Genomic DNA, 24,906 nt, shown 5'->3' with positions numbered 1-24,906 from the left:
TGATAGGACATATAGAATCCCACCCTACTATTCTATCTCATTACAATGACCACAATCCAGAAAAGGTCTCACAGTTTCCCTTGGTCCAGCTTGAAATCTAGCAACGACAAATACATACCTCCACTTCTCTGAATTCTTTTCCTCCATGTCTATGAAAAACAATATTAGCAGTTCAACTCATGACTTCATTTAAAACAATGCATATATGTTCGTTTCATTTTCAAACTCCCCAACACGTTTGACTCATATAATTCAATTTTTGGAGCAGAAAATACCCCCTTCTTCAAGAAAGATACTCCACGACAGATGCAATGATTTAGTGATATGAACAAGGGCTTCTTGTTAAAATTGTCATTGCAATCTCCAGATTCTCAAGAAACGATCATGGCCTACTAGAAACTCCAACAATACTAAGCCACAACAATACAAAAAACTCCTCAACAACCTCTGCCTACAAGAAAGCTATGCTCATAGTTAGTTTTTCTGAAAACTATAGGTGGTTCATTGATATATTTTTCTTGAAGTCCCTCTTCAAAAATTTAATTGGGTCCCACAATGAATTTTCAACACCAAAGTTTCCACATAATAACTTCATGACTTGTATGTAATCAATAGTTTCTGAACTTTACACCATACATATAATAAGCTGAAATAAGCTCGGGCCCCATGATTCAATTAATGTTTAAAAATGGCCTCGAAATCCTAAAGTCAAGCCAGCAACAGAAAATATCTTATTCATTATTATGTCCATCCAAATTTATTCGAGCTTGCGTATAACTATTTTCCTTGGGTTTATTTTCCCCAACATCCTCCAAATTCACACTACCAAACCCAATCTTGAGTAACGACAATGAATTGAAGCAAAAAAATCTCATCTATAGTCTTCATGAAATAGTTGTTGTCTATATTCATTCCATATTGGTCAGAAAATATTTTAAAATGTTCCCTCAAATGAATCTCCGCCAAACATACAGGAAGTAGATAAACTGCTAATATTATTCTCCCAACTCCTTAATCTTCACAGTAAAGCACGACACAAAAGTTTCTTGGAAACAATCTTATGGAGAAAGTTAATGTCCCAACTATTGAAGATTGTCGCTGCAATAGAGATCTTTATTCTGGCTTTTCTATTGTGTTAACAGCTGGAGAAGACATTTATGATAATATTTGAGATAATATTAGATGAAGAGACATGTGTTATGTGAAGAATCATGCATTTGGAAATATGAAGAGACTAGTATTTGAAAATTGAAGAGACCTTTAGTTATGATATGAAGGGTCTTCCAAATCTATATATATACATGATTTCCTTGTATGATTGGTATCACATCAAATGGAAAGCATTGCACTTGAATTTCTATTATTAATAAAAGAGAGTTTTCTAGTGCGGTTGGGTTTTTCCCTTCAAGTTGAAGGGTTTTCCTAGGATAAGTTCTTGTGTCTTTTGTGCCTATTTTTATTCTATTTTTTTCTTTTTTGTTGTTTATCAGTATTTCTAGGAAAAACATTGACATTTTATTGATACTGTTGGACTACCTTTACAATTTATTTCATGTATTATCAAGATTAAACCTGGAGTTTAATTGTGAGGAAGATTAAACTACAAAGATATAAGTATTGATCTCAATTTTTTGTTATATTACTAGGAATGGTATATACTATATAACCTTGATCTCTATATTTGAGTTTATTACTAATCTCTCTTGGTTGCAGGATGGATCAATGGAATGCTGAGAGATTATGTGCAGATTCACGTAGAATATATGGGGACATTGCTTGTAGTCTTGGACTAAATTGATGACACATATCTTCAGTAAAAGAGAAAGATCATATGCAGGAAATGATATTCAAAGGGAGATTATTCAAATTCAGAGGGAGGTCACATCTAATTCTTTGCAAACTTATGTGGTAGTGTAATTGCTAAAGCTCCCTTTTATCACCTATCTTATTGTTGTGATTAAAGTTGTCCTTGCTGAGAGGGAGTCTCTATTGAGAGAGAATCTCAACCATTCTTATATGAATTGTTAATGAGTTCTTCTCTATGAAAGAGAAGTTTGAGGTGAAATCCCTTATTAATGTGTTCTCTATGAAGGAGAAGTTGAAGGTGAAATCCCTTGTTAATGAGTTCTTTGCAAGTGAGGTTCAAGGCAAAATCCCTAGTTCCATCTTTTCTGAGTAGGTATGGTGGATCCACCCTTTGCGAGTAGGAATGGTGGAAATGCATTCTTCTTTGGGAGAAGTTTGAGGTGAAAGTTCTCATTCCACCCTCTGTGAGTAGGTAGGGTGGACCACCCTCTACAAGTAGGCATGGTGGAAATGCATTCTTCTCTAGGATAAATCTAGGTTGAAAGCCATGACTCCACCCTCTAAGAGTAGGTATGGTGGACCACCCTCTGTAAGTAAGCATGGTGGCAGTCATGTGTCAGTGACTCCATGACTTCAACTTTTTGCCACTGTGGTGAATTATGTTATGTTGAGAACATGTTTTATTGAGAATCTATGTGATGAGAATTTATCATCGACATAGTTGGTTGCAACTATGTGTGTCTGTCATACTAAAGATTTTTCTCTTGCTAAGAGGGAGTGTTGAAGATCGTAGCTACGATAGAGATCTTTATCTTAGACTTTGTTATTGTGTCAACAACTGGAGATGTTTATGATAATATTTGAGATAATATTATATGAAGAGACATTTGTCATGTGAAGAATCGTGTGTTTGGAAATATGAAGAGACTTGTATTTGGAAATTGAAGAGACATTTGGTTTTGATATATAGGGGATTTCAATTCTATAAATATGATTGCCTTGTGTGATTGGTATCACATCAAGTGGAAAAGCTTGTACTTGAACTTCTATTATTAATAAAAAAGATATTTTTTTGGTGCGGTTGAGTTTTTTCCTTCAGGTTGAAGGGTTTTCCCAAGATAAGTTCTTGTATCTTTTGTACCTATTTTATTTTATTTTTTTCTTTATTGTTGTTTATCATTATTTCTAGGCAAAACATTAACACCAAAAATATAAAAAATCCACCAAATGAATATTACTGCTAACTATATAATAAAGTTGTTGAGTAATAGCAATTTAAATATTGACATACATGGGTGTTTTGACACAAAATGTCAAATGCTATTAGCCGAACTTAAGAAGTTTTGGCACAAAATTAATATTATAGTTCCAAAAAATCCCTCATACATTATTCATGACATTGTTAATCTTTTTACAAGAACCAATGCAGTTGCAATAAAATATATACCTTCCACCAATGGAACGAAGAACTACAACTTTAGCAAAATTATGTTATGGAAATAGTATGAAATCGGCTTTTAGATATATAAACACCAGATTGACCATATTAAATCACTCCCTTCAAATGGACAATAGAAGCCCAAAGACTAGTAACAAGAAGTAAATTAAAATATATAATTCCTCTAAAACTCACTCGTTGTTCTCTTCAAGCAGTCATTCCCTGAACACCAGATTTCACATCCACAACATTAGGGAGGGAATTATTTAATCTTGTCCCATTGCAAAGTTTCATCCCATGTAGTCTATTGGGCCATAACAACTCCTCTAATCTTTTAAAATAAATATAGAAATATTGGAGAGTGTTCAAAATTAAGATGAGAATAAATCTTATTCCAATGTTCTTTTTAGAGGCAAGTATTCATCAAATGCTATTGTAAAATATTACTCCATTTGTATATCTAAAACTGTGTTCTAATGAAACCTCTATCTATACCTAGTAGGATGACAAGTTTGATGCTCTAATACCACTGTAATAACCCTAACTAGATATTTGCCCAAATCTCATACAAAAATCTCAAAAGTTTAAAAAAAAAAAAAATTCATGCAATGCATTTCAGATTTCACTAGTAAAATCCCATTAAATAACCAGATAAAAAGAAGTGGCAAAATGTTATTGCAATAAATCTCTAGCAGAAATACATTTCCAAAAATAATTTTTCATTAAAGTTCTTCAGTAAAACAACCAAAAAATCTAATTTTAGTTACAAAAAATACAAGATTGGATATGAAAAATATGAACCTAAAGCACTATGTGAAACACTTCCGTGATGTCTCCAATCAATAACAGATTTCCATCCACTATCCAAGATCAAGGGTTTCCATCCTCGCTAAAAGTTGTAGCACTTGCTAAAAGTTGTAGCTTGATAAACTTTTCAAGAGAGAAAATAAAATCCAAAATAATAAACCAAGCATAAATGAGCTCCTCCTTTAAAATACACCCAGGTGACTCTTCACATTCCCTCTTCTATCTCTTAATTTTATTTTTAAAATAATACTTTTTCCCACCAAGGAAATAAAGTGCCCCTACTATTAAAGTGGCATTTAATAATGAACTTATTTTATAAAGTCACTTTATTTAATAAATCAATTAAATATTCAAGCATTAAAATCACTAATCAGATGGACTTGGATAAACATTTGTGATAACTTGCTAGAAAGGTCTCAACGAGACACTCCTAGTCCAACAGTAAAGTGCCAAGAAAACTAAGCCTACTAACTTACTAAAAAAAGTAAGTGTCTAAAAACCCACTAAAACAACCCTGATTTGCCAACAACTAAAACTTCCGAGGCCAAAAATTGAACTGATCCCAGAGAGTACTTGGTTATCCTACGGGACCAAGGCCAAACAGCTAATGAAACGATGAAATTCATTGACCTAGAAAAGGGGGCGTGACAACATATTTAGAAGCCAAAGAATGAAGGATATTTTTGTGTTACTCAGACCTTCTGGACTCAATATTGATGATGATTTTAATCCATGACACTCTTATAATGAGCTATGTACAGAATCACCTAAATGCATGAAAGAATGTGCAACCTTTGTTCTGATATCATGTTGGAATTTTCTAGAATGGAAATGTTCAAACTACCTTCTACGAGTGAAATTAAATTGTTACAAATTGTTGCTGTAACTTCATAACCATATTATATTGTCCATTTGGTATAACTACTATTCGGTAACTATTTGCAGCAATAGTCCACAAATGGACTGCAAATAACATTGTACATATACTTCTTGATGTTCTTGAATATAAATATCAAATATTCATTCTACTTTCACATATGGTATCAAAGCAAGTTTTGATGAAGGGTTGAAGGCATAGTTGTGTAGGTGTCATTTCTATAGGCATATGAAGGTATCTGATTCAATATGACTCGGAGACATGAAAAGCACTGTTCTAGATGCATAAGTGGTGAGAAGAATGGAAGAATGCAAAGATTATTGGGTGTGGTGAATATTGTTTGCAATGTGATAGAATGAATTAGAGATCTTGGCTTGGATTGATTCCACCTGCACCATCTAGGAGGTTGTTGTTTTTGCAATATTTAAAGATCAAGTTTAAGAAGAGATAATGACGTAGAAAACTAATTACCATGCATTCCAAGGCAGTCATTTTTTTCAACTTATGGCATTGATTTTGAATTCCTATCGATATCGATTTTGAATTTGGATTGGAGATTACATTTTATGATGACATGGGAATTATTTAATCTTGTCCCAATGGATGGTTCCCATGGGCTTAGATGAGTTAAAGGAGTTGAATGGTGCTCTCAGTTTTTGTTTTTGGCTTCTATATTAACTCACCCCATTGGGTTAATTTATCGTCTTTCTTCATCAGGATCACTCATGTGTTGTCAGATTTTGTTTTTGATGCTTCTTCAATCATTTTCGCAAGATGGGTGAATTATGATTATTATTTAATTAAATACACTAAGTTTGTTATTTTTGTTGGTATTGTATATTGGTTACTTTAGTGTCATAGCTCATTGGAATCAAGTTGAAAAGTTTTAAATCTTGGGCATAGGAAACAATGATCATGTGTGTCAGAATATCATGATATTGATGGAAAGGTCATTTTTGGAGCCAAATAGAGTTAATAAATTATATTATTCAAATATGTGCCTAAGTATAAAGAAAAGGCCATTTAATTGAAAAAGGGTCTTCAAGAAGCTAACTGTTGGAGTGATAAGGAAGATTTGTTTTATTATTATAAAAGCAATGGCTTGTTACAAATGAAATCATTCTTGAATATATTTTGTTTGCATTTTGTGGTGAATTTGGAGTTTGAGGGTTTGAATTGAAGACATTGTGAATTTCTTTCAAACTTTGCTTGCAGTTTGAATGGGTTTTCAATTGTCAATGAATTTTCCATCTATTGCTTTTGTTTGGATTTATTTTGTTGAACTGAATCATACTAGAGAAGCACATTTGTGTTGTTATATTACCTCTAAGAATCCTAGAGGTATTAGCATGGGTTTTTGGAAGAGCACCATTCAGTTTTAAGGCAGCAATGCTTGAATTTACAGGGCTGCGTTTGCAATTTCAAGGCCCATATTGCTACTAGAAGGGCCAGCATTAGCATTGGAGGATAATTTTATGTATTTAAATCTCAGTTGGAGACCAATGTTGCAATCTGTTATATCAGGTTGATTGCATTTCGATAAACAAATGTGATCATTGTATATATTTGCAATACCTTTACATATGTTGCATAATAGAATACAAAAGAGAGAATTTGTAATTTCTATTTCTATGCGTTGTTGTATATTTCATGTTCGAAAAAAAAGCAGAAAGCATATATTTGAAAAACACAAAAAATTCATTATTTAGCATAGTTTGAGTGAGAGCCAATAGGGCTCATTACAGTGGTATTAGAGTAGTTTCTTGCCATCTTGCAGGGCTGAAAATTTTGGGTTCTCATGCTTGATTTGTGAGTGATCAACACTCTCACAAGTTATTTTAATCATGGACAAATATCCAGTAAATATGGAAACCAATTGAGCAGTGTGTCACATTTCAAAAAACAAACAAGTTCCTTAGTAAATCAAATGGAGAAATTGAGGCAACCACATGAAAGGCTAAATGCAAGACTTTAAAATCCAGCAATAGTTGATAGGGCAGCTAGGTTTATGATTTCCTTTTTCAACAAGTCCGCTTCACAAAAAATGCAGCAAGAGAATCTAGAGATTTTCACAAAGGGGACATCTAGGAGTCTTCATAGTGAATTTTTAGCAGCTAGCGATCATGGTGAACATAATCCTGTGCTTAGTGGAGAAGCCACTACTCCTATCTACAATTATGATGATGAAGATTCTAAACAGGCACATGTGGATGAGTCAGTTTCATTAGAGGACGACAGTATTGAATCCCAATAGTTTGAGGATTCTAGTGTTAGTGATTTAGAAAATATTGAGGACATGCTAGCTACCTATAATGGTTTTCTTACATTAGTTGGTAGTAGTGGGGATATGGGTAATATAGGGTCTAATTTTTAGGACAACAATCCCTTATGTGAGTATGTTGATGATATTTTGGATAGTGTGAGTGCAAAATATACAATTGATACCATTGCTAGTCAAGAATTTCTTGATTAGGGTATTGATTTTGAAGATTGCAAGGAGGACATGAGTACTGACAGTTTTGATTTTTATGGCAGCAATCATAGTGTTGGGTCAGTGCAAGGGACAACAGTCGTCTCATGTGTAGAAGATGAAGGCATGGAATCACTTGGTGATAACTCTCACAATTTGAGAGTTGAGGAGTTACATGGTGTAGATTCATGTCATAGTGATGTTAATCTACATGTTGACATTGAGGCATATATGCAACAACAGGAGATAGCAGAGAAGTTTCAATTAGACGATGTTGACACTAGTGTTATGGGCAATTTTGATGATTTGCATGAGGATGTTTCATGCTGTAGTGATTCTGGATTATCATGTCAGACATTGAATGATGACTTGAAGTTGTCATGGGACAATAATAGGTACCAAGATCATGTTTTAGAGGGACTTACAATTGAGGAGGGGGCAGAGATTTATGGGGAGCTATACATAGCGACGAATTCTACTTCGAATGAGTTGTTTGCAGAGGTACCCAATAGCTGTACCTCGTTGATGGACATGTGTGAGGTTGTTAGCGCACATGATGTTAGTGATCATGTAGTGAGTAGTGAGGATACAGTTTCCTATCACAATGGAGTTATTGAGTCAAAGAGCTTACATAGGAGCCAGGGTATGCAAAGACATCATGTGACCAAATAGTTGAAGGTGAGTGACTAATATGTTTCAGCTCTTGAGCATTATGATGTTATCTGATAGATTTTAGCTATATCTAGTTGGGGTTCTCCTATGTTAGATGAACATGGTGGTAGTTGCCTTTCCCTAGCAGAGTTTCATTCACTTCAAGAGGCTATTAGGATCTTGAAGCATAATTATTTACAATTGGTAGCTGACAGGGATTACCTTCTTAAGTGGGGTAGCACTTGTTACGAGGCATTGTTAGGGAAAGAGGAGAAGAAGGTTGAGCTCACCTATAAGCTTAAGGCGACTTCTGTGGTGTTGGAAAACACCCAATTGGCTCTCTAGGAGTTGCGACTACAATTGAGAGAGACGGTCATGGAGTTGGTGTGTTTACAATCTACCCAATCCTCAAATCTAGTTCAACTGCATAGAGTGGTGGTTGGTGGTGAATTGACTTCCACAGATAGGGATGATGGATGTAACGAGGATATAGTTGCATCCATCACAGATATGAGTGCAGTAGCTACATATGAGATGAGTGCATTGGTGGAGGACTATAGAGAGTTTCCTTTTATACCAAGTGCTCTAGTAGTCGCCACACTAATAGATAATGTGAAACAACTTAAATGAGAGTCTTGATGTGACAATAGTGGATTCTTTAGAGAGTTGTGTGCCAATTCCTAACACTACTCCCTCTTCTTCATAGGACTTGGGTAGGCTATCATCTAATTTGAAGATGAGCTCTCATGGGGATTTATTTCCTTCTGCTAGAAGCAAATCTACTACTTCATCTCGTACAGTTGATAGCGATAGATAGTTGGTAGTGCCACAGTCTCAGAGGGATTAGTTGTGGATTGCGAGGTAGAAAGTTGATACTTATTCATATAATTTCTACTGTACAAAGTCATTTATGGAGTATTTGCTTGAGAATCCAGAATCGTAGGAAGGACCATTTAGAGCTTCTGAGGGTACTCTCATCTGGGGTTCTCATGGTATTCAAGTTTTGGTGGGAAAGATTGTAGAGACTTTGACTACAATGCTTCCCACAGGGATTTTGTGGTTGGGTTTATTGAGAGGGTTACTTGAGATCCTGTCCAACCAATTATTCGGAGACGAAGATTGGAGTCATCTTTTGGTTCTTAGTTTGATGAAAATGAGATACTTATTACTAACAAAGATCAAAGCATTTTATCGTAACTACACAGTGAGTTGCGCTCATCATTTCTCTTTTGACCCATAAGTAGAGGAATTTGTTTCGCACAGGTGTGGGTTGGCTACAAGTTCATACCATATTTTAAGTGATGGGTTTTCACACTATCTATAGTTGATGGGGTTAGTTGTTGCGAGTTAGCAAGAGCCTACTTGCAGAGTCAACATGTCCATGACGATTTTGCAGAGGATGGATATTTGGGTTATGGTACAGGAGCTTTTAGGAGTATTAGTTCCTGTTGCACAAATAGACTTCATACTCATTACAGATTGGTAGGGTGTGCACTAGTATAGGGAGTTTTGATCTAATAGATGATATCGGATATCCATTTTTCCTTGTTATGGATGGATGCGATTTTCATATCAAGGTGGAGATAGAATTGCCACTACAGATTGGGTGAGTCGCCATTGTTGGTATGATGACAATATGTTCAAGATAGCTTTGTGGATAGTGTTATCATCACAGGAGTTTGTAGGTGACCACAGAGACATTATTCATATTTATCCTTGGGCTTTGCGTGGATCATTTTGTTTCTTTGATTCCTATGATTGTTTGGGGACAAACAATCTTGGCGAGGGAGAATTGTAATGTCCCCATTTTAGCATGACCATGATTGTGAATAGATTTAGCCAATTATTGGGTCCTTGTAGGCTAATACTATGATTAGAGGAGCTTGTTGAGGGTTATGACTTCGTCTGGTGGAGCTTCCTATTTGTAGTAAGTCAATGGATGGTTTCAATGAGCTCAGATGAGCTAGAGAGATTGTGATTTTCTTTTAGACATTGCTTGCACTTTGAATTGGTTTTCAATTGCCAATGAATTGTGCCATATATTGTTTTTTTTTGGATTAATTTTGCCGAATCGAATCATACCAAAGAAACATGTTTTTTCTGTTATATTACTGTTTTTTGGGCAGATGTGAGCTCTGAGATTTTCAAAGGTATTAGTGTGGATTTCTAGAAGGGCTGCATTCAGTTTTAAGGCAGGCAGTAATTGCAATTACAGGGACGCGTTTGCAAATTCAAGGCCTATGTTGCTGCTGGAAGGGCCAACATTAGCATTGGAGGAGAGCTTATATGTTTGAATCTTAGCTGGAGACCAACATTGTGTTATGTTGTATCAAGTTCATTGCATTTCGATAAACAAGTGTGTTCATTGTATATATTTGCCATACCTTTGCATATGTTGCATAATAAAATATAAAAGAGAGAATGTGTAATTTCAATTTCTATGCATTGTTATATATTTCATATATTCTGAAAAAAGCAGTAAGCATATATTTGAAATACACAAAAAATCCATTCTTTAGCATAGTTTGAGTGACAGCCAGCAAGGCTCATTACATTTTGTTATGTAAGCCTTGTGGTGGGTCCCTAGAGAAAGGTGAATTTGACATTTTAAGCTTTAATGTAATAAGAGGGAGAATGTTGGTGTAATTTTGTAACCATATTACATTGCTTGTTTGGTATAACCACTATTCAGTAACTACCTGCAATAATTGTCCACAAACTGACTGCAAATAACATTCCTCCTTGATGTTATTGAATATAGACATCAAATATTCATTCTACTTAACACAAATAGAAAAAATATTCATTTATAAAGAGAGGGTAAGTAATTTACATAGAGTGCCTTTCATATATATGCAAGGTATATGAGTAAGAAGGCAGGAAACTGTGACTCACTACCCCTCCAAACATGTGACACTTGTGAGCACACTTAACAAATGTGCAAGCAAGTGGCTAATGAGCATGTACTAGGTGTCTCACAAAGTGATTACACATATCTCAACTAGATGGAATGAGACAATAGTCTAAAAGTCTGTAAGAGGAAGCTTAATCAATGTGAATAGGACTATCTATAGCATGCTATAAGCTAGTTTGATAAAGTCACTATGTAAATCAACATGAACTTATATAGTCATTAACTATTACATAATTGTTTTAAAATTGATTCATGCCATTAAAAAAAATATTAAAATAGCTATATAACTTACATAATTAGCTATGAGTGTGAAACATAATTGTTGTTATTACTATTGCTATCTGAATTTTGGACACATTTGCTCAATATTAGTTTAGCCTCTCCCCCCACTCTCTCTCTCTCTCTCTCTCTCTCTCTCTCACACACACACACACACACACAGAATGTGGGATATTTTCTTTCCCATCTATGCTAAAGTATTTCTACTGAATGGGGCATTCAACTCAACTAACTATCCAATATACATATAAAGAGACAAATTTTCTGCTTCTTGCTGAACTTCTGCTATATTCTAATGTCTCCAACCAGGACTAAACTTGTTTTACCCTGAAATTCCCAACTAAGGTTTGGATTTGCACTTGGGAATGGCAATTTGTAATGTTCTATACTATGAGAATGTCTATTCCTAATGATTAACATACATAACTATGCATTTAAATTAAGAAAAAATCATTGATCCATATTACATACTTAAGCCCTAATTCCTTATTCCTCTCCTAATCAATAGGTTCAAAAAGGATGTGGATTTAGTTCTTGTACAGTAGTTGACACCAATCCACAAGTAGACTCCCTCAAGGCTTTAGTTCCCCATCCCTACCCCATCTTGGGAGTTTCCTCCTACATTGTGAGGTTTTACTCCACCTCTCCGTACATAATACCAACCTATCCTCTCAATGTATTAGCAAGTGATTAAGGAATTGGATATGTATATATTAGCTATCTTATGCATTCTGAATATATATATATATACAACATAACTGATATATATTTCTGATTTTCACTATTATTAATAGATAAATGCTACAACATATATATTAGACCATATATCGATCCCTTACTCATAATGGAATTTAGTTATAATATTCTGTAAGTCAGCTTTAATGCCTAGATAAGCTATAGGATATCACTTGCTATTACACGAGACTTGCGGGAAATTACATAAGATTTAATTCCCTTTAAGAGTGCTCCCAATATCCCTTTCGATATCTTATCCTTCTTTTTATATCTCATGTACTTTTGCAAAGATTGTGTCAATAAAGGTTTGTGACTCTTCTTTAATAACAGTCTCTCCTTAGCTATGGTTGCACCCTTTGAGTTAATCCAACTAAATTTTTATTAATTTTTTGACTAAGTATTTTTGTCATTCACTGAATTGCAGTCCTTCGTGGATCAACCAGCAACTCTCTAACATAAGCCCTGATGTTTGGTCTCTAGTAACTTAATTAAATCAATTCTATATCCTTATGATTGTGATTTTTCTTTTATTGGTTCTCCGCTCATTTTGGTTTGGCAATTATTGACTTATATTGTTCTATGTACAATAAAATCACTTGAATATCTAAGGATAGCATCTGTGGAAATTTCCGTAATAGAAACATGATCTATTAGATCATGTCCCCTTTTTGCTAGCACGTCAATAAATAAATAAAGACTAATGCTAGCCTATTATTTGTTCTCCCCAGAGTCTAAAGCATCAAGTTAATAAAGGGGCTTAAGTGTTTAATTAGATTAAAGGAGGAAAAAGATATAGTTATTGCAAATATGAATTTAATTATTCATTGGCAATTATTAAAAAGGGGCCAACTTAATGTTATAACTTAAATCTTTGCTAGGCCATGGGAGTGAAGTATTAAATGTGAGACAAATATTACTATTTCCCTAAGTTGCTAAATGAAACAATCGGAGGGAAATTAATAGCTTTTTGACTGGGGATTTCTTTAAAGGTTCGATTGGGGTTTGGAGTCTCATTCTATTATACTTGATAATTTCTCCGTTGTTGATGGTTTAACACTAGCAGCAATATTTGAGGATGGGAACCCTGGGATATTTGTAGGTTGGACGGAAACCCAACACTACTTGAGAGGTGAGCTCATTGAGGATTCAACATTGAGCAGATTTGCAGTGGTTTAAACAGGTTTTGAAGGAAAATTCATCCATGTTCTAGCATTGTAACAACAATATATTTGATGTTATAGCCATGCATGTTTTATATCAGACTCATTTTCAATAGATTTTTCTTTGAAATTGCTCATTTCCTTGGAAATCTATCTCATTTCCTTTGCATGTTATTTTGCAATGAGATGAAACAAAACATTGACAAAAACTATAAATCCAAATCAGATTCAAAACAGTATCTGAGTTTGTGATATTTCAATCTCAGCAAAAACTCATCCATGCTATAGTATATCATTTCACCTAAAGAAATCAGTCTTCACAATTTTTTGATTCTATTGTTTGAGAATCATAATGGAGCATTTTGTGTTTGTTTATAGACATTTGGGACTGAAGGCTAACCAATATGATTGAATTTATCAGCTCCAATTCAGCAGCACTTGACAAGAATATAACACATTTCCAATGTTTTTCCTCTTTGTTCCTTCATTATAAATATCAAGTGCTAGTGTTTAGTCATTACTATATTTCCTTAGTTATTGGTGCGAGCTTCTTGCATCTGGAAGTGGAAGTGCATGTGTCTGGATGCCAATCCAGAGGCAGTTGCCCCATGGGTGCTATTGGATGCCTTGATGCCATATCTAAATGGCACCCACGGGCATTTGAGCACTTCCAAAAGTCTGTGCCTACCCAGATGACAAAGAATGGCCAAAGAGTCAATTTTTGCCACTTAACGAACAAATTTGACATGTGCAAATATGATTTTTAATTCTCCCTTTTTCTCCTAATTCTTAAAACGGCCCTAAAAGAGACCATTCAACCATTGTTCATCTCATTTATTTGTAGCTAGTTACTCTTCTCATTTGGACTGCATTTTGGCATTTTGAAAGCAAGGTGATTATTTTCGAAGAGGATCGAGATAACTTCCACAAAGGAGTTTTAAGTATCTAAGATAAGCATTTGATCCCATTGTTGAATGCTTTAGTTCTAACATTTTTGAGATTTTGATGAGATTTTTCAAGTTTGTGAAGAAAATTTTCAAATTTTTTTCAATTGTTTTTTAAGAAATAAAGAGGCAAGTTTAGCAATCTATTTTTAGTAGTTTTGTATCATCAATTTGCACTAGTATGCTTGATGTTCATAGCTTTTTTTTCTAATTTAAATTTATTTAATTCCTTATAATAGCAAGAAATTAGATTGTATTGTGCAAGAATGGCCACCACTAGTAGTCAAAGTTCAGTGGGAGGGCAAGGAGCTGATAATTTCAATACTGATTTAGGATCTCCTTTATGGAAACATACCACAAGTTGCAAGAGGTGGCTTTTATCTTTGGAAGTGTAATTATTGTCAAGTAACAGAGGCAAAGCATTCAATAGCTCACATTCCTAGGTCAAACTTATTTTGATGGGCCCTGCTGGTAAAGGATTTGCAATGTGCAAAAAGCACAAATGGGAAGGGATTGTCTAATACACAAATAGCTTCATTTGTAAAAGAACAAGAAGCTGCTGATAATTTGGTTATAAGATCAAAAAACAGTTTTTATCAACTTCCATCCTCAAAGAAAACAATGCAATCACCTACTGAACCAATTATATCCTCTAAACACCCATTCTTGCAAGTACCTATACCGGAAGTGGAAGAGGAAGAAGTAGAAACTATTGCCTGCAAAACAGGTCCATTGGACACCATATTTAAAATGGAGGCAAGATCTTGCTGATCAATCTATTCCATGTTGCCTCTATGTCAATGGTCTTCCTTTCAACTTGATGAGATCACCATATTGGAAGGAAATGGTGACAACCATAAATAAAGCACCGACTGATTACACGAGTCCCAAGTATGAAAAGGTGCATACTAGTCTATGGCAAAAAGAGAAGACTTATGTAGAGAAAGCTATTCAACCAATTAGAAATTCATGGAAAACTTCAGGTGTACTATTTTTTCAGATGCATGGAAAGATACAAAAAACTGACCATTGATTCATGTGATTGCAATGTCACCCAAAGGGGCACTAACTGTATCGCTCACCCACATTCAATCTAGCTATCCCTCATCAGCTATATAGGCCTAAAATTCATTTTGAAGGAAGTTGATTGTGAAGGGGAAGTGAAAGATTCACAATTCATTTCTGAAATTCTCATTGAGGCCATAGAGATGGTGGGTAGTAAGAATGTGATCCAAGAGATAATAGATAATGCCAAAAATTGTACGAGTGTAGGTGCTTTGGTCAAGGGTTAGTATGACCATAGTTTTTGGACACCATGCACTGTACACTCTCTAAATTTGGTCGTGCAACAAATTAACACTCAAGTAGATTGGTTGAAGCAAATTTACCATGAGGGGGAGGAGATATGTAATTTTTTGTGATGAACCATCAAATGTAAGAATCGATATTTTAGATCATTCTCCAAATTGGAGTTGAAGGTAAATTGTCATTTAAAAAAATTATATTATTTATTTAATTTGAATAAATTTTATGTTATGTTCAATTATTTTGTTTTGTTTTGATCGGTATTTGGTAGAAGCCTACATTAATTATTATTATTTGGTACAATTAATAATTATTACGTGTTAAGTTTGAATAGACTCAAACCCAAGACCTCCCACATGAGAGGCTCACAAGTTACCGTTGTGTTGTAGGCTCTTGCCTAATGTTATGTTCAATTATTGAATTTTATATAACTCTTCTTAATATTTATTGACATATTGTTATGATTAACTTTCTTCAGTGGCTTGAACCCAATTTGCATCTCATACTATTGTTATGAGATGACTTGTCAAGGTGCAAGGGGCATTAAGACAGATGGTTATTTCTAGCCAGTGGAGTATATGGAGGGATTCAAATTCAAAGAGGGAACAAAAGATCAAGGCACTGATCTTGGATGAGAGTTGGTGGGGTTGTGTGCAATTTGAATTAGATTTCACGGACCCTATCATGACTATACTCCACTCTGTTGATACAGATCGACCTTATTTGAGGAATGTCTATGATGGCATGGATATAATGGTAGAAAAGGTAAAAATTTCTATGCAAACACATGAGAATGAACCCACACAATGTGAAGCCTTATACAATCAACTAGAAACAATCATTCATCATTGTTGGGAAAAGATGACTCTCCCATTGCACCACCTTGCATATGTCATATCTCCTAGGTACTATAGCAAGGAAGTACTTGATATGCCAAATAGAGTAGTACCATTTGCAGGTGAAGAAGTTTCTAGTGGGTGCTACACAATTTTTGCAAGACTTTTCTTAGATGATGAGAATCACAAAAAAAGTTAAGAAAAATCTTTGCTTATTTGCTTTGGGAGCTAAGCTTAGTCCTATTGCAATAAAAGACCAATGTGACATGGAAGCTATCACATAGTGGTACCTCTGTGGTCAACCTTTTAAGCATCTACAACCTCTCTCAATCAAAATACTCTCACAAGTAAATTTTAATTGCTTTTTGTTTACCACTTGTATTCTACAATTTTTTAGATTGCTTTTCATTTTTATGTTTTACTTAAATTTTGTATTTGTGAGCATTGTCCAAGTTGCAAGTTCTTCTGCTGCTGAACAGAATTGGAGTACATACTCTATTCACTCAGTGAAGTGTAACCGGTTGAGCTCTAAAAAAAGATGAAGACATGGTTTACATTCATACCAACTTGCTTCTTTTGTCAAGTAAGGAGGAACCCTACAAGGAAAGGGTAGCCAAGCTTTTGGATGTAGAACCTGAGAGTGCAAGCTTGGATGCAACGATTCAAGATCTTACAACAATTATGGATGATGATGCTGATATCATCGTGACACATGGTGCATCTAGCACAAGTGGAACCATTCTCGGTTCATATGATCTTGCAATAGTTGGAGGACATGGTGATGATGAGGATTTTTTTGTGAATCCACATGATTCTGATTTAGATTGACGAACATTGAATCGTGAACATAGACATATATGATATGGTTTATAATCTTATAGACTTATTGAATTTTTGAATTTCAATTTAAATATGTATCACTGAAGTAGCACACTATCAAATCAAGATGTTTTAATTTAGTATATTTCTTTCATTTCTTTTCATATACTGTTATACATTATACATCCCCCAAAAAAGTGCATCCACCCACCTGATTCTTGCATCCACATCGAGATCCACACTTGAATCGGTAACTAAGTGTATTTTTTACCTGGATTTTGTATACTAGCTGCTAGGGCTTTGTTTGATTTAACATACATTAAATACAACATTAACATAGACTTAATCTAGAATATTTTATAATTGTAACATTTTCTGACTTTTTTAATAATTTCTGATTTAGTTGTATTTTATGATTTCATTTTATAAGCTCTTCTATTTTTGGTGTCAAAATGCTTAGTTAGAGTTTATGGTTGGTGGATGCAATAAAAACCCGATCAGTTATTTAAATGAAACCATAGACAAGGACAAAGAGAGTTCAATTTTTTTACGGGGTGAACACAAATTAATATAATGTTACATTATTATTGAAAGTGGACCTAACAACACCAAGGCAACGTCTAGCCAGCCGACAAGATACCTCTAATTAGACATTTATCTGTTATTTGCTAAAATAATTAAAATAGCATCGCAAGTGATCTGTATTTTTAATTTAATCAATAAACAGCACATAAGCAATCATTAAGTCAGCTATATAGCACTTTCGCAACACCAATATATGCATACTGTTAATTATCTTTTGAACAATAATTTTTTCTTCTCTAATTCATTCAAAGCAGATGAGGAGATTATAGATACACTCAACACGTGTACAGCAATGATGGTCCCCGATTATAAAACATTAAAGACATCATACATGAAGAATGACAAATTTATAACAGGGTAGACATGAGGTTGTATTCTTACTTCTATGTACACTCATAACTTAGAAGAGCCAATTTTTAGAAGGTTTGGAAAACATAGATGAATAAATTTAGCTTATATTATTAATTACCGAAGTTTCTAAAATCATTACAAATTAAGAAATGTCATCCTTGCAAATTTGTGTTGGCAATATTTTTGCTGCAACACCAAATCTTCAAAAAATTGTCATCTACTTTTTGTTCCAGGCCTACAGTACTTCAAATTGCAATTGCAATTAGAGTATATTTGAAGGCCATTTACACAGATAAGTGCAACATGTTGACTCAAAGCACCAGACTGACCTTTTTTGTGCAATACAACCTTTAGTTGCATGCAAAGAAGGTGAAGGGGCAAGGGCCACATGAAGTGCTTGACCTCGATACATTGATCCATGTTTTGATGAAGTTATTGGAGTTGTGCATCTGATCTTTAGTCTTGATGAGATAGCTGATTTTGAGAGGGAGTGAACCAAATGGGAAGTGAATGTGGCAATGTATGAGAGAGTAATAGGCAAGCCATCAATGGATGATTCATCTCATTCACATCATGTTTGTATGCCCAAGGCTTCTATTGAGGATGATATTGCTCCTCAACAAAAAGTTGCATTGCTACCACTCAGTTTGAGGGCACCCAATGACTACATAGTCATCTAAAAGCTTCATTCAGCTTTATGGTTGTGTCTGAACTTCCTCACATGGTTTGGCCTACATATGGAGAACTGTTAAAACTCAAAACTGATAAAAAACAAGAGGTGAGAGCCCCACTTGACTACAAAAATAATTACAAGAGCTGATTAAATTAATGGACACTTTTTTGTGACACAAGATTGTCTTCCACAAAGGATGTTCCTGCATCACTAACCTTATAAACATGCTTTAAATAAATAATAAAGGTTTTAAGATAAAAACATCCACAATGGTCATATGTCCTTATAGAAAGAGTATACAAATGTACCTTTTCATTACTGGTCACCCTTGCTTCCATAACTAATCTTCCAGCTTTAGGCTTAATAAGGTGGCTTTCCCCGGCTTGTATTCCAATGTCCCATTTTTGTTCGGATGCTTTGCTACCCCATGACACATTTGTTGATTCATCCATCATTGATTTCTCTACAATTTCATTCTTGTTTGCAGATAGTTCCATCTTCACAACTTCGCCTGCAAAATCCCTCTTCAATTGTAACTCACCAAGTCTCGTTGCCTCCCTGTTGACAGCTCTTTGCATACAATCATCTCCTGTCATTGTTTCTTTAGATTTGATTTCCCAAATCTTTCCTTTTTCTTTCAGGTGTTTCATTAATGCACCCTCTTCCACTTCTCTGAATGTCTGTGTTCTTATGTCCTCTACCGAGTTTGTGGTATTTTCTACATCTTTCTGTGGATGTCTCTTATCCCCTTCCCCGTTTTTTTCCAAATCTTTTATTTTCAGCTTCACTGGTTTTGTGAGTTGTAACTCCTGCCTCTGCTGGAAACCTTTATTTCCCTTTCTTCCCTCAACAGTGCATTTCATTTTTGCTTCATTTTCTTCAGCCTGCCTTCTAGCCTCTGCAGCTTCTGCAGATGCTGCTTCTTCCCATAACCGCTGTCGAGCCCTTTTTGCTTCTATTTTGTGATTTGTTTCTAGTGAGGAAATAGAACGACAATCTGGGTCCTGCAAACACTTGAAATTAATAAAAAAGGAATAATTATTCCTTCAGGCAATAGCTTGGAGAAAATAGTGGAAGAGAGTTACCTGAGATAAACTGTTTTCGAAAACCTTTATCTTTTCCTTTACGCCACTCTGGTTAATCCCCTTCTTAGACTGTGAGGATAAAGTGTTCTCAAAAACCTTTATCTTTGCCTTGACACTGCTATGTCTACCATCTCTGATTACAGTGCGTGATGCTAGAGGTTTAGGAAAAGAAGTGGACAGAACAACAGGAGCCTTGTTGTCAGTCAGCTGAGGGACATAGGAAGAAACAGATTGTGTAAGGCCTTTTCCTGTTGATGACGATTGACAGGGAACTACCTGCAAAGACGATGCTTCACAATATCCCCCTATTTCTTTACGAGATAAGGAACCATTTCCAGTTTCTGATTCTGAGACTTTGTGAGGAGAATCAATACTGTTGCTGTGTGCCAAGCATATATTTTGAGTAAAGAGTTCCGTGTTTTCAGTATTGACCACAATGGCTGAAGCTCGATCCATACATGAACCATCTGCATGAAAGTCAGAATAAGGATGAATTGCAGTAATGATTTCTTTGTCAGGGATGGTAACATCATATGCAGCTGAAGCAGGTGGAATTTTGGTTGAATGAATGGACTGATGTAGCTGAAAACTTTGATCAAGTTGAGTGCTCTTGGGTAAAATGTCTTGAAAGGTAATAGTTTTCTCTTCTTTTGCATTACGTGGGCTATCTACCAAAGCAGACAAGGAAATAAAGCCATCCCTTGAAGAATGTGATGGCAGTGCATTCGGAAAAGTAGATAAACTTGAGGTATCTATGCCTTCTTCACTTGAACTTACTACAGTTAAAGCATTTGCAGTTTCATCAATTTCCAACAAAGAATTTGATTGAGAAGGTATATCAGGAGGTTCAACATGAAATTGAGTATCTAAATTTACAAAAGCATGACTATCTGAAGAATCTGGCTGACAAAAGGATCCTGAAGAAGCTATTGACAATGTTCTGTTTTCTTGACACAATAGAGACCCTGGGGGATAAGTTTCATGTTCCACATTACTTGTAAAGGAACCTTGGGAAAAAGGTGTCTCAGAGACTACCATGTCTGTGATTATTGGTGTCATTTCATTCTTTTCAAACTCCATCTGCCGAGGTCCCATCACAGAGAATCTATCTGTAAAATCATGGACCTCCGAATTCTCCAGTTCTGCAAATCTGTCTTTCACGGGGGGCAACTGAGCAAGCATTATATTGTCATTTGCCAACAGGGTATTTTCTTGCACAACCTCTTTGCTCTCATAATTTGGAAATGATATGTTATCAAAAAGAAAAGATGAATCTTTGATGGGTGGAGTGACCTCTTTAGATGAAACAGTTGCACCTGCTTCTTCGAGTCCATTTACAGGCAGATACTGACAACCATTTTCTTCCAAATGCTGATCAGCTATATCCTTTAAATCATGACTAGAAGTCTCTTTATGAATGACATTTTCAATTGGTGATGATACTTGGGGAACTACTATAGTTCTTATTTGATTCTTCTCATCGTCGTTTTCATCTTTACTAATCACATCCCTAAGCATGTTTTGTGAAATGACCGTGCCAGAAACCAAAGCACTAGTCCTGTTCTCTTCTACTGAGTTCAGCACCTGGGTGGAAGCACTTTTGTTGACATTTTTATACTTCTTTTCAAGAGCAGCCTCCCTCTGCAAGAAAAACAAAAGTACTTTAACATTGCACCACACAAGGGCCTGACATGTTACAGACTAGCAAGAAAATCTAGTGTGAAGAGTAAAAATTGCCTACCATTGCCTCAATCCTCATGCGCTCCTCTAATGTCAAAACAAAGCTCAACCTTAGATGAACACATCCACCACCTTTAAGAGGAAATAGTTCTTCCATGGAGCCCTTCTCAACAATAATTGGGGTTACAATCTCTGCAGATGAGTTCATATTTTATCTTGATGAGCCAAGTATTTCGAGCATATTCTCAATCCTATATATCAAGACGGAACTCACAAAATTCTTTAAAAACAAACCTGTTTGAGAAATGGTGTCACCCTTGCTATCAAGAAGTGACACCATCAGATTGTCTTGAAGATTCAGTACAGGGCTGCACCAAATTGAGATCATTAGCAGAAATAAGAGAATAAACATTATATTTGCAGAAATAGTCACTTACAAAGCAAAATTTGAATTCCACGCTGCTGTTCTTCCTTCATTTACTTCAGAAGGACTTGTCTGGAATTCTCTTTTGCCAATACTAACTGAATACAAAAGGAAAACCAATATCATTGCTTTAGATTTTACATCCACGATTCATTTTAGCAAATAAAAGCAACATCTAATGGGTTACTCAAAAGGTGAAGCCATATGTTGGACTGCAAATGAATGTGTAGCCTCGGCAGCAGACATTTCAGAAGTATATATATACAATTTAAAACATCATACCTTTAATTGACACGTGTTTTCCTCCTGTTCAATATCAAACAAAGTGCTATCAGAACCTTGCTAGATAGTCCTGATAATTCATTATTGCACCATGTTTCCCTCAAATTACAAACCAGAATAACCAAGGAATGTTTGAAAGGATAGGATTAGGTTTTTCTGTCTATGAGAAATTTATTAGTCTTAGGATTTGACAAGTTAAAGCTTGTCAATGGGCAGAATGTTGAATATTTGAAAGTCATTAGAGTGTATTATACAGGGCACATCGGTCGCACACAGTTTGACAACAAACTAGTAGCTTTAACTTAGAATGGAAATGTTGATTAAATCAAGAACTTCCGAAATAAATTTACCAAAAACAAAGGTTGATTGAAGTACTTTTTATTTCTCACCTGTGGCTTCCGGAGGTAAATCTACTGACTCGAGAACTGCATAAATGAAGAAATAGTAAAAGATTTAGTTCATATGATAGCATGCTATTCATATATATAATTCACTTCCACCACTCAATGTTTTTGTAGAGTCTTGCTCACGTATCTATGGTAGAATCAAAATCATTTAAGCTGATTGCTTGTTAAACACATAAACTAAAAAACAAGTGAAAATAAATTACATATGCTTAATCCAACACAAATTCTAACTTAGTTGAGATGAGTTTAGGCAAGACACCTGATACTCGGATACTTCCTGGCATTGGATTTTTTCCCTCTTAATTGCTCCTGCTTTCGTTTAAGTTACAATGCAATTAGAAACTAATTTGATATCTCTCTATGTACAGTTTATCCCGCAGAAGGGTATCCAAACAAAATGAATGAATTTCGTGCTCTTTCAAACTATTACTGATACAGCCCAAGTTGCGGGTAGAGAACCATATGCACAAAAACAACCAGATTACAGCTCCCCATTTATGTACAAGGAATGGTCATAGGCGAAGGAAGAAAAAAATTGAAACAATTATGAATCCTATTGTCTAAGAGATTTAAGAAGCTACTCTTTACAATTGTCTGTAGATTTTAATAAACAAGTTGTGTAGGTGGATAAACAAGTTATGTAGGTGGAAAGGGGATGCCTTTTACTTTAATGCTGGTAATCATAATTTTTTGTTTGGTAGGGAAATTGATTTCTCATCGAGACTTTTATAACACTGTTCCAATTGTGGTTATTCCTAAACCAGCTTGGCAGCCGCAGCCGAAAGACTAAAGAGATTATTCTTCAGCATTTTGCAAAAGCAGTATTCCTTCACTTTCCACTTCCCTTGTCGATAGAATTAATTATAAACCCACATGACAAAAAACCAGTGAAATGCAATTATCATTTCACGCACCATACGCTTTTGTGGCCGAGAAACGGTACGGGATCAGCTTCAGTAGTCTTTCTCGTCCACAATACACATGTTAGCATTCAAGACGGAAGCATGGAGATTATGAAAACGGAAGTTGTGGACTGTAAGCCATAGTTTTTTTTGAAGCCGTAGTTATAAGATGACCGTTTGAGTGACTTGGCATTTTATCCACATGGTCGAGCTATGCCTAATCTATCAGATTGTTTGCCTTTGGTGTGTATATCATATGAATTTCAAGAACATATAAATTTCAATTTTAATTTATCGTATAGCTATATCATATGGCTCGCAATTCAGGTACAGATTGGCAGTTTCGGTGTCCACAAGGCAGGGTATTTCATATTTGTCCTCATATTTTGCATGTAGCACCCACTAGGGGTATTGGATAAATTGGATAAATTCTAAACTAAACCATTAGACCATCAAACATATAATGGAAGTTTGAATAAAAAACTTAAGTACCTCTTGGAAAGGTATGACGTTTTAGTATTCAGATGTTTACCCTATTAGGTATCTAGAAAGGCAGTTGATAAGGAGTTAGCTTGGCCGCATGAAGACAATGAGTACGACCGGTTAAGATATTGTTGGCGTGCCTTTTCTGATTATATTACCAGTAAATATGTTCTAATTATTATTTATTTAACTAGCATAGTATTTGAAAAATAATACTTTTTCTTTTTCTAACAAGTGCCTTGAGTACAACTATGACATAATAAGAGCAAATGTCATGTGTAAGTCTACTGTAGATGTCACATGCAATCCATGTCAGTTAAGGAACCTTAATGGTAACAAGGATACATTCAATGGACCCATAACCCAAACCTAGTGGGTCACTCATTATACCCCATTATCCCCCTAATTAGTATCCCCCCCACCCCACTTCAAAGACTACTAGGTTGATTAATCAAGAGATAGATTTGTTGAAGAGAGCCTTCTACAAGTTCACTATATTGATTGCCCCTTTTGAGTGACTATACTAGAAACTGTCTATGGAAGACCAAGAGTCACAACTTAGAATTCTACCTTTGAAACGACCTCCACATTAGAAGTTAACTATTAGGGACCAAGAATCACAGCTTAGAATTATTATATTAGATGTCCCACTGGGTTTAAACTCGATCACCATATTGAGAACTCTACGCTTTAACCATTAACATTTAACCCCTTAGACATAAATGCTTAGTTTGGTATGTTCAATTTAATTTTAATAATTTCAATTGAGTGAAACACTTTATTAGGAGTGCTTTAAATTCAAATTGTATTAGAAAAACCTTTTTCTAGAAAATTTGTTCAAAAAAATGGATTTTGAAAGGGTCTTGTTTTTTACCAAGAATTAGTGATATATCAAGGACACATTTTCATTAATAAGGAGCAACATGATGAAAATAGACAACATAAAGTCAACCATATAACACTCAACAAGCAACACCCCAGTAATAAGAAAGG

The 24,906-nt window shown here is 35.1% G+C and overlaps 1 protein-coding gene across 6 annotated transcripts in view; it reads right to left on the bottom strand.

The window, feature by feature from the left end:
- Positions 1-23,565, bottom strand: part of LOC149576500 (uncharacterized) — a 223,248-nt gene extending 199,683 nt beyond the window's left edge. For 4 of the 6 annotated variants that reach the window (XM_089817457.1, XM_089817448.1, XM_089817454.1 and 1 more), the window contains exons 1-8: positions 22,788-23,565; positions 22,511-22,546; positions 22,122-22,145; positions 21,853-21,937; positions 21,710-21,783; positions 21,477-21,607; positions 19,736-21,376; positions 18,959-19,654 (exon numbers count right to left, since the gene is read on the bottom strand). In XM_089817457.1, the coding sequence (XP_089673583.1) occupies positions 18,959-19,654; positions 19,736-21,376; positions 21,477-21,607; positions 21,710-21,783; positions 21,853-21,937; positions 22,122-22,145; positions 22,511-22,546; positions 22,788-22,812 (2,712 nt within the window). In that variant the 5' untranslated portion in view covers positions 22,813-23,565. Of the gene's footprint in view, positions 1-18,958; positions 19,655-19,735; positions 21,377-21,476; positions 21,608-21,709; positions 21,784-21,852; positions 21,938-22,121; positions 22,146-22,496; positions 22,547-22,787 lie in introns of all 6 variants that reach the window. The other 2 variants (XM_089817443.1, XM_089817462.1) reach the window with 2 other exon arrangements.
- Positions 23,566-24,906: the final 1,341 nt, after the last annotated feature.

Source organism: Cupressus sempervirens, chromosome 1 (genome assembly GCF_028749045.1).
Source record: "Cupressus sempervirens isolate cs-2001-9-10 chromosome 1, ASM2874904v1, whole genome shotgun sequence".
NCBI lineage: Eukaryota > Viridiplantae > Streptophyta > Pinopsida > Cupressales > Cupressaceae > Cupressus > Cupressus sempervirens.
Note: the sequence above shows the minus strand (reverse complement) of the source record. Positions and strands in the feature narration are given on the sequence as shown.